This window comes from Peromyscus eremicus, chromosome 8b (assembly GCF_949786415.1).
Source record: "Peromyscus eremicus chromosome 8b, PerEre_H2_v1, whole genome shotgun sequence".
Classification (NCBI taxonomy): Eukaryota; Metazoa; Chordata; class Mammalia; order Rodentia; family Cricetidae; genus Peromyscus; species Peromyscus eremicus.
Genome location: NC_081424.1, coordinates 47,267,539 through 47,278,274, shown reverse-complemented (window position 1 = coordinate 47,278,274; position 10,736 = coordinate 47,267,539). Strand labels below are relative to the sequence as shown.

Genomic DNA, 10,736 nt, shown 5'->3' with positions numbered 1-10,736 from the left:
TCCTCCATCACAGGTTCTGGATGTGCAGAAGCAGCTTCTCTGCGCACAGTGGAGAGCAACACTGACCCAGAACCTGCATCAGGAGGATGTGGACTCAGTAGCACCAGCTTTCCAGGACCTTCTGGCTTTCACTGCCAGATTGTCACAGCAGGGGCAGCCAGCCTGTGGGACTGAGCAGCTTCCAGGTTCTCTGTCTGCAGTGTGCATGTGGGCGATGCTGGACTACCTAGTGCATGGCACAGAAACTAACCTGTAATAGCAATAATATTACAAAATATCACCTTTTCTGTTATGAAATAGTCCCTTTTTATCATATATGGTCACAAACAATTAATAGATACATTTTTTGTTCTAGAAAAGGCAGCCTAGTACAGGGGTAATATAATAAATCTCTATTACAAAATTAATAGTCTTCACAGAATTTGACTCCCAGGCGAACACCGTTAGGCAGGGTGGAGCCTTCCGAGTGTGTCTCACACTGACTTCTATGCTTAGTTATACACATAGGAGTAAAAACTTCACATTCCCACTAAGGAGATTTAGTTATCCTTTTTCCTATGCTAGGGATGGGCACATAACCATGTTCTTTTAAAGATCTCTAGCTCAAATAGTTCCATGTTAAGGGCAAATCCCACAAGGGAGCATTGAGAAAACAGCACAAGGTGATAAGAAAGGGCCCAAGTGACCAGCACAGAGTGAAGGATCGTGACACACACTGTGTCGGCAGCATCATGATTCATCTGGTTGAGGTCGATGACAGGGAGAGTGGCTGCACCAGATGAATTCTCACGACCTTCTCTGGAGCATCTTCAACCTACAGCAAGGAAACAGGTCTACAGAAGGGTCTGAGGACAGCCTGGGTCAGTTCCCCTAGGTGTCCTGTACCAATCATCTCCACCCCACAGCCACCCTCACAGAGGGTCATCCAGTTCCCTCCTCCATCACTCCTGGGCTCTGCATCCCTGGAGTCTCTACTGTCTTCCTCCCTTCTTCCCCATGTCCCAGAGTCAGCCCCAGGCCCTGCTGCAGACCTGAAGTTCAGAATAAAGTGTAATGACTGGCTCTGCTTCCTGACTCTGGGCCAGATGGGAGGGCCTGGAGGAGGAGGGAGGAGCCCTATACACAATGGCCTTTGGACCTGATCATCCGGGACTTTAGTGGGGTCCCAGAGCTCTTTTCCCCTTCATTCTGAATCTCTCAAAATCTAAGAGTGGCATCACAGCTGTGTGTGTGACTGTCCCTGCCCCACCTTGTCCATCTCAAAAACCCAGATGGGAGCAGGAGATTCCAGCAGCAGCTCAGTCCCACCTGCCTCCAGTGGGACATTGGTCCAGGGGTTCTGGAGGCTGCTGGTGCTTGATTCATTTCTATTTTATATATATGAGTGTGAGCCTTCACGTCTGGAAGTGCACTGTGGGAATGCCTGGGATCTGTGCAGAAGAAGCGACAGTTTGCCCTACCAGTTGCACATGAACTACCATGTTCTTTTGTGTTCCTGCTGTCCCCACATCTGCATTATGGGACCCTCCAGATTAGGAACCTGCCATGTTCCCTCCTCATTTCCCACTGGTCTGTGAAATGATTCCTGTCCTATCAAGGCTGAGCATGCATGAACTGTCGCTAGCAGGTGACGTGAACTCCGCATCTCCTGCCTCCTTTCTCAATAAGATGCTATAGATGAGAGACAAGAGCAGGACTCCAGGAATTCATTCTTGCTTCCTCATTCCTTCTCTCTGTCCCTTACCCCACTCCCAAAACTGCCCTCAGTACCTTCATTATCACGGATTCTCCTCAGAAACCACAGAAAAACAGTGTAGGGGAGGATTATCAGTGGGACAGAGGTGTTTGGATTGATGGCCAAGGATGAAGCCAGGTCCACATCTGGAGCAATTGGCGAGGCTGAAGTGGAAACACAGGTTGAATCTTGACCAGACATCAAATCTGAAGAAATCTCAACTTAGCTTCTGGGTGCTCAGGTGATTCAGTAACACACAGAGTTCCACTCCTGTTGCTATGCAATGAATGTTTAAGTGGATTCCCAGTAGGAAGGGAGAGAAGGCATGTCCCCTGACCCCAAAGACTCCTGCAGCTATGGTAGGGGAAGCAGGGCAAAGATGGGACCTCATCTTCCCTCTATTAGGAGAGGAGCTGTGAGCATGACCTGTGAGGATGGAGGCAGGGAAGAAGAAAGATCAGGTGAGATGAAAAGCAGCAGAGAGTCTAGAATGAGGAAAAGGACAGGAAATAAAAGGATGCTCAGACTGTGACAGCCTGTGAGAACCACAGTGAGAGAACAAGGTAAACACAATTAATGAGACAGGAGAGGGTGAGAAACGAAATGAATGATGGGAAAAATGGCCATCAACTGAAGGACTCATGGTGATTACACACACACACACACACACACACACACACACACACACTCATCTTCAGAGAGCTCCCTCCCCTTCTTCCCAATTACCTGTAGGCTCCAGCTTTTCTTCCCAGTGTGAGTTGGACTCCTCAAGCCAGGACCTACAGTCCCCCTGTGAGGTCATTTTTAAGAAGTTGGTTACATCCCTGTTATTCTCCCACATCTCTTTCATCCATCTGAATCCAGGTTCAACTTCAGTCCACTTTCCAGTGATTGAGTCAACGTGAAACATTTTGTGTCCATTGAGGTCAAAGTCCCAGGATCCATTGAACTCTCCATCTACTTCATGCCCACAACACATACTGGCCTGCAAAGTGAGGGGCTCTGTGCCCATGGGAAAGAGATCAGCCTCTGACCTTGGTGAATCCTGCCAGCCTACCCACCTCCCTTCCCATCCTCTGACCTTGATCTACCCTGCACATTTTAGCCTTGCTGCTGAGCCTCTTAGGTGGGACCTCCATAATTCATTTTATCTTCATGAAAACAATGAATGTCCCTTATCTGCCACAAATCCTGTTCTTCAGGGTCCATCTGATATGTTCTTTTATTTAATTTGTAGCAGTGGGGATTGAACCCAGGGCCTCATGCATGCCAGGCAAGCACTCTACCACTGAGCTACATTTCGAGCACTATGGGCCATTTGAAACTTACCTCTGATTGTATTGTTCTCCTGCTTCATGTAAACCATTTGCTGTTTGAACAGGTCAACTCCATCTTTCAGAGTGTCAACCTGTGGTTCCCAGGTCTTTGTGGCTTTCAGTCTATCCCCCAGAACACCATTGGCATGGCAGTTGTTGGTACTGTCACAGTAAATAAAAGTTTCTGTGTTCAGTTGGCCTTGGACTTGGTGCCTCCACGGTCCAGACCCTGACTTGTCAACAGTGAAGCTGTAGCAAAGAGAAGCAGCGTCTGTGAAGGAAACATGCAGTGAGGTTAGGATGCGGAGCAAGGGCTCACAGACAGTCTTTGCTTCTGGAACAAGAGACACCTGTGGAAGGGTGTCTTTAAAAAAAGGAAGGAAGGAAGGAAGAGAGAAAAAAAGGAAGAAAGTAAAGACTTGCACATCTTTGCTGGTTCGCGCTGTCAGTTTGATGCAGTCTATTGTCACCTAAGAAGGAAGTATCTATTGAGGGACTGTTCTGACTGTTGATGAGGTAGGAATTTCCAGTCACTAAGGGCATTATCATTCCCAGGGCAGGTGGTCTCTGGTTGGATAAGATACCTAGCTATGTAGGAGTTAGTGATCCAGACAGCAAGCACCATCCTCCATGGTTCCTGCCATTCCTCTCTGACTGTGAAAAAGTTCCTTGGTCATAGATAATGCTGTGTGGAATAGCAATCTGCCTGCCTCTAAGTACCTGCCCTGACTTTGCTCAGTGACAGACTATGGCTTAGAAGTAGAAGTCAAATAAATCACTGTCTCCTTTACATTGCTTTTGTAGAGTGTTTTACCACAGCGATAGAATGACATTAGAACAAACCATTGGCAGGTTCAATGGGATATAAAGCAATGCTCTAGGGATGGCTTCCTGGAACTGGTTAGTGGATGACCATGCCCACACTACGGGACAAAGTTAATCTAGGCAGGTTAAATTGGGTAGTAGAAAAGTGGTGATCAAAAATCTCTGAGAATTGCCTGTGCCAGAGTGGATATATTGGCAAACATTTCCATGGGGAGTGAGCAGAGACCATCCTGCTCTGTGGGATGCTGGAGCACCCCTGTGGAGAAGCACAGTGAGCATGACCAGAGAGAAGGGTACCAGCACTACTGGGAGCTCAAGGATGATGATGGCTGGTGTGGTATTAGGAAACTATTTCTAACTTGGAATCATAGCAGCATGGTACAGAAAATCCCATCAGGTGGAGTGGTCAGGAGGCAGTAACATCAAGGGCAGTGGTCCATTGATGAGGAAGGGGGACCCACCTTGAAGCCTAACTGCTTAAGGGGGTCATGGCTAACAGAACACAAAAATCCTAAATAGAGATAGATTGTTAGCCAGCCCAGATGTGGCTGGATTTTAATAATTAAAGACAGAACAGATGATCAAAAAGCTGAGAGCTGCTATCCATGAAAACCCCAGGCTCCTGTGCCCATTGTTTAAACTGAACCATTGGGGCTGGAGAGATGATGCAGTGGTTAAGGACACTTGTTCCTCTTGCAGAGGATCCAGGTTTGATTCTCAGCGACCACACATGGTGGCTCACCACTGCCTGTAACTCCAGTTCCAGGAGATTGGATAACCTCTTTTGACCTCTGAGGGATCCAGGTACATATGTGGTGCACATACGTACATGCAGGTTAAAAAAAAAAAAAAAAAAAAAAAAAAAAAAAAAAAAAAGGAAGGAAGAAAAGAAAAAAATCTAAAAAAGCAAAGCAAAACAAAAACAATTAAAACTGAACCACCTCAAAGACAGGCCCAGATTGACCTCCTAGGAGGGCACATCAGGTCCCAACAAGAGGGACCATCCAGCCCTGCATCAAGTGCAGTCATTCTTTTGTATCACTTCATAACTGTCCTGTCACTCAGGGATGAACCCCGAGATGCTCCTGTGAATGTCTAGTGTGGTGATTTGAATGAGCCTGTCCTCTATAGAGTGGGATGTCTGAACACTGGGTCCCCAGTTGGTGGCAGCTGTTTGGATAGGTTTAGGAGGTATGGCCTGGCTGAAGGAAGCATGTCACTTTGGGGTGTGGATTTGAAACCCATTCCCAATTCTTCATCTCTGGACCTTGCCTGAGGTTTAAGATGTCAGCTCTCAGCTGGGTATTGTATCCCAGGGCTCTCATCCCAGCACTTGAGAGGCAGAGGAAGGTGACTCTGAGTTTGTTTCCAGCCTGTTTTACATAGTGAGTTCTAGGACAGAACTATATAGTGAGACCTTGTCTGAAAAACTCAAACCAAACTAAAAATATGTGGGCTTTAAGCTTGCTGCTCCAGCCACCATGTATGTCCATTGCCATGCCTCTCTGCGGTGAGGTGATGGACTCTTGTCCCTCTGAAACTATAAGCTTCCTTAAACCTTTCCTTCTGTATGTTACTGAGGCCTTGGTGTTTTATCACAGCAACAGAAAAGTAACTAATACCACTACTATATAAATACTAAAGTCTTTATAGGCCAATTGGTCGCTGTTATGCCTGCTCAGTTCTGCCTTTGTAGGTTGAAAGCAGCAAGAAAATACATTCATGAAGAGCAAGGCTGGACCTGAGTCTAGGGCCCTATGACCCAGGACAATCTGTCAGCCTGAGGGGTCAGTTCTAGGAAATGGCCCTGGGTGGAGTTCACTAGCCTGTTCCTAATAGGAGAATCACCTTGCTTGGCAGGAGACAGGCTGACCCACCTGCAGCAGAGAAGTGTACTCTATTTCATTGTGGCTCCTGCATGGAGCTGGGCCTGGGAGAGTGGCCTGTGATCCTGGGCTATGAGAAGCCCCATCAGGCCTCAGGCAGACATCATGAGGTGAGCTCTTTCACACTAGGTGATTAGGAGGACAGGTCACAGACAAGATGTCCAGAAATGAGACATCGCTGCAGGGACGTAACAAGTCACTGTGTGTTGAGGGCTTCCTAGCAGGGAGAGACAAGGACTCTTTTCTGACAGAACATCTGGTCCCCAGATGGTTGTGGAGATCTTACCTCATCTGGATGTAGTGACTGAGGTTAGTTCTCAAGTAAGCTGCCACCTCTCCCTCAGCAAGCTCCTCAGCCTTCAAGGAGTGTCCTCTATGGCTATGGGATCCAAGGAATCCACTGGACAGCAGTGGAGAGATCAAGATGAGATGCCCTAAAGCCAGGACCTCCTGTCATTTCCAGCTGACCCAGAAGTCACAGGCAGCACAGAACCCACTGATGACTGGGAAACAGGCAGCTTTGGCTGTACTTTTGAAGACACTCTGAGGTGATGGGCACCAAGACTGGTACATGGGATATGCCCTAATCCCGTAATGGACAGAGGACAAATCTGCTGTCCTGTTCATCAGCTTGTTGCCTTCCGCATCTGTCACACTGAATGCACTTTATGGATGGGAAAGTGGGGAAGGATAGGTGGGCAGGGAAGGGAGCTGACCAGGCTGGTAAGTCTCATGGGAACTGAAGCTGAGCTTGGTGGGACAAATCTGTGTTGTAGAATATCATTTTAAGGTGTGTTACTTTTGTTTATGTTGCGTTTGTTTAACTCTGTGAAGCTGTGTTACTGTGCCTGTCTAAAACACTTGATTGTCTAATAAAGAACTGGTCAGTATCAAGGCAAGGAGAAAGGATAGGTGGGGCTGGCAGGAAGAGAGAATAAAAAGAGAAATTTAGGAAGAAGGAAGAAGAAAAAGAGTTGCAAAATGAGAAGAAGAAAGAGCAAGAGAACAAGGAGAGGAGGACTGCAAGGGCCAGCCACCCAGCTACACAGCCAGCCACAGAGTAAGTGAAAAGTAAGATACACAGAAGTCAGAAAAGGAAAAAGTCCAAAGGCATAAGGTAGACGAGATAATTTAAATGAAGCAAAGCTGGCAAAAAAAAGAAGCCAAGCTAAGGCCGGGCATTTATAATTAAGAATGAACCTCCAGGTATGATTTATTTGGTAGCTGAGTGGTGGGCCCCCAAAAGGGCAAAACCAACCAGCAACAAATCTGTGATCCCAGAGCTTGGAAGATTGAGAAAGAGAAGGGACTGGTGCAGATTTTCCAGTGTGTGCTGTAGCATAAAATCCTGCCTTAAAACAAATCAACAAGAACAGAAAGAAGAATATAAAGAAAAAAAGGGGGGGAGTAGGAATGTCCATGGTTGTGGCTGCCTTGTCCCTGGAAGTGTCTATTGTGATCTAATGGTGGAGGGCTTGTGAGGAATCCCCAGGAACACAGTCTTCAGAGCACAGCATGCCTTAGGTCCAGGGGAGCTGTCTGAGACCTCCTCCTGGAGGGTCCTCACTGGTGACTTGGTTTAGGCTTCAGCTGATCCCAGTGGTGCTGAGGGCGTCACTAGCTACCCCCTCTGCTCCCCTGCCCTCCTCATTCACGCAGCCCCTTCCCGGCCCTCCCGCGGTGACTTTCCCCCTAACTTTGTCAATGCACTGAAGAGAATCGGGGAGAGAAGCGGTGAGGACCGGGGTGTCTGGGCTTAAGTCCTGGTGACAGTGCAGAGCAGCCCAGGAGCTTCTGTGAGGAGACTGTGACCTTCCTGACTCAGTAGTCCAGTGCCCTCCTCCCGCTCCCCCAGTTAAATTCCAGAAACTCACCAGTGGGCAGCGTGTACCCCAGACAGCTCAGTAGAACCAAAAGGCTCAGATTCTGGAAAAGATTGCACCTGGGGGCGCTGGCCTTTGCCATGGTTCCTTCCTGAATCCTGGCTACCAACGGGTGTGACTGGGGCTGTGAAGAGAATCAGTCCTCAGTACAGCCTGCAGAGGACCCTTGTGCAGGGATTCGCAAAACCTGGGCACTTAGGCTGTGAATTCAGACCTTTCTGTGCTCCAGCCTTGCGGGTTCCTAGTTCCCATCTTTTCCTATATTTCTCCTGGAGTCCCTAGGGGCCCGTGCAGCTCTGGTCCTCCCTCCCTGCACACTGTGATTTCTGTCAAGCTCAGATGCACGGAGCGTGCTGCAATGAAAGCAGAAGGGTGGGGGCTGCGGCTCTGGTCTCCGGTGGTTCCCTTTTGCTCGCTGGCTCCCCTGCCCGCTGGGCTTGCTCCCCTACTCGCCAACTCCCTCCCCGTTGCCCACTGCCGCCCCACTTGCCTCGCTGGCCCCTCTCTAACCGCTGCGGCCCCGCTCCTCGCCCCTCTGGCCTCGCTGGCTCCTCGCTCATCAGGCTGCGGGAGTTCTGCCGCCTCGAGGCCGCACCGTTCTGCATTGCTCCAGGCAGCTCGGCCGCGCTCTCCCCTCTGCTGCCCCACATGGCTATGCTCAGACTCTGGGCTTGGCACCTACCAGCTCAGCCAGGCTTGTCCCTCTGCCACCCCCACTCCCCTCACTCACCCAGCTCCCCTCGCTCGGCTGCGCTTTTCTTGCTGCCACCGCTCCCCTCGGCCGGGTCTGCAGGCGCACCCCGGGCCAAACCGGGCCAAACCGGCTACTGAAGCTGCCACCTGTCGCCTGGCCTAGCCTTGCTCTCGCTTCAGCGCGCGAATTGGCAAAACCCGCTGAAGCTCCACCCCTTAACGTGACTCATCGCACCTCCCTCCCTGAGTCACTTCGCCTCTGGGCAGGTTGCGCGGCTCAGAAGCCGCTTCTGTCCCGCTGCCACCGGGCTCGCTTCGCTAACCACGCTCCTCCTCGCTCGCTCAACTGCGACGCTCGCGCTACTTGCTCGCCCCGCTGCCCCCCTGATGTCCCTTGGCTGGCCCGGGGGCCGCTCTGTTCCACCGTGCTCGGTCAGGCTGGGCCGCGCTTGCCTGGCTTCCTTCAAACTCACACAGCTGCTTTCTTCAATCTCGCCTGGCGGCCGCTCTTCTCCCAGGGCACTCAGCCCCGCTCACCCGGTCTTGCAGCCACCCGGATCTGCCCTGCTCGTCTCGCCGCTATCCCCACCCCGCTGCAGCCCCGCTTGCACTGCTCCGCTCGCTTGCACCGCTTTCCTAGCTCGCCCTGCCGCCGCCCAACACAGCCACGCTCCGCTCCGCTCGTCTGGCTGCCACCCTAGTCCCGCTGCCACCCGGATCGCACCGCTCCCCTCAATCGCACAGCCGCGATAGGCCGCGCTTATCCTGCTGCTATTCCTGTCCCGCTGCCACCCTGCGGCCGCCACGCTCCCCTTGCTGGCCCCATCACCTCCCGGAGCTGAGCTCCATCCAGCTCTACCCGCTCGCCTCGCTCCCTCGGCTGCAACCTCGCACAACTCGCTCGCCCTGCTTCCTCCCTCTGTCCCCTGGCTCTCCTGTAGCCGCTCGGTTTGCCAGCGCTCAGTCCTGCTTGGCCGCCCTGGCCCCCTTGCCGTCTATCTTGCGGGGCGGCTGCCCCTCTGGGTCGTGCTCAGTCACTCTCAGTCGCGCTAGGACCCGCTTGGTCGAGTTCTGCTCAGCTCGCCTATGCTAGTCGCTCTGCTATCCCCATCCCTCAGCAAAGCGGCTGCCCAGCGCTCCCCTTGCTCCGGAGATTCCCCTCTCTTAGCAGAGCTCTGCTAGCTCAGCTCGCTGGTGCTAGCTTCCATCCCTGTCTGTGGGGCCTTTACCCACCAACCCCACAGTTCCGCAGAGTTAACTTGAGTGTGAGCAGCAGGAAATATTAGAAGGATTTATATGGCGGAGAATATCGCGGAGATAAACAGATAGCAAATAAAGGATAGCCTCAAGAGGGCCTGGAACCTTTTCCAATGGGCAGGGACTGTGTCTTCCCCAGGGTATTTATAGAGACGTCAAGGGGTGGCGCAAAAGACCTCGTCCCCAACCACAGCCAAGTGCAGACCATTTCAGACACCTGCACTCAGGCCCGTGGTCCTAATCATCCTCTATGCGGACATGCTGGGTAAAGCCACGAGGAACCCGAGAACAGGCTCCCACCGGTCCCCCTTTCTTAATATATAAAAAAATAACTAATTATTAATGGCTTACAGCAATCTCCATAGCTGTTACACCTCCCAGCATGGGAGTAGAGGATGATAAAGACAGACGGCATTTCTCTTTTGAATTAGGTCCAAGGTGACTACAGCAGTCTTAGCTGCCTCAAGCCCTTTCTAAACCAAAAACTCTTAAGGCAACTACAAACTTAAATAATCCCTTAGCTTCATCATTATCATTAACAGATTAACATAAATATTGCTATACGTAGTCACAATTCTCCCAATCTTACAACACAAAGCAAACTCTTAACAGAACCATTTGAATTAGCATATATGGTGCTATATATAGTTTACAATTTTCTCCGTCTTACAACTTTAACTCTTAATCATTTGAATTTTCTTGGTAACAGAACATAGGAAAAATTTCGATGTATTCACATCAAACTTAAATATTTCCTTAACTCCACAAAACCAGGGTGCATTAATATCGATAGGTTAAGCATAATTTCTGCAAACATGATTCAACCTCATAACTCCTCTTTTTCTTTATAATGTTTTAAACAAAATCTCAAACCTAGTTAGAGGAACCCAAACTTATACAATTCCTACAAACCCATATTGAAAAGCAATATTCTCAATCTAACCATTAACACACTTTGAAAACTTTTAGCAAAACATCCAAAAGAAGTTTTATAATAAAACTCTTTACACTTTAAATTTTTGTATACCCATTTGCATTTCTTACTAACAAAACATAACATTAATCCACTCAAATAACAAGAAAATATTTTTTAATTAAATAGACAAAGGAATATTAACTCTCCCTTTTCTTTATAGTTTTT

The 10,736-nt window shown here is 49.6% G+C and overlaps 1 protein-coding gene across 1 annotated transcript; it reads right to left on the bottom strand.

Moving 5' to 3' along the window:
* Positions 1 to 736: 736 nt before the first annotated feature.
* Positions 737 to 7,749, bottom strand: LOC131918382 (UL16-binding protein 1-like). Its single transcript, XM_059272472.1, has 5 exons — positions 7,637 to 7,749; positions 3,065 to 3,322; positions 2,462 to 2,737; positions 1,745 to 1,899; positions 737 to 814 (listed from the first exon to the last, which is right to left on the bottom strand). The coding sequence occupies exons 1-5, from the start codon at positions 7,725 to 7,727 to the stop codon at positions 737 to 739; spliced, it is 858 nt and encodes a 285-aa protein (XP_059128455.1). The 5' UTR covers positions 7,728 to 7,749.
* Between the last annotated feature and the right edge of the window lie 2,987 nt (positions 7,750 to 10,736).

What these genes read in the sequence shown, in the direction of transcription:
- LOC131918382 (XM_059272472.1), bottom strand. Translation starts at nt 7,727, where the DNA reads ATGGCAAAGGCCAGCGCCCCCAGGTGCAATCTTTTCCAGAATCTGAGC. An exon ending in GGAGAACAATACAATCAGAG is followed by an intron (nt 2,738 to 3,064) that starts GTAAGTTTCAAA and finishes CCATGGGCACAG; the next exon opens with AGCCCCTCACTTTGCAGGCC. An exon ending in AGAAAAGCTGGAGCCTACAG is followed by an intron (nt 1,900 to 2,461) that starts GTAATTGGGAAG and finishes TTTCCACTTCAG; the next exon opens with CCTCGCCAATTGCTCCAGAT.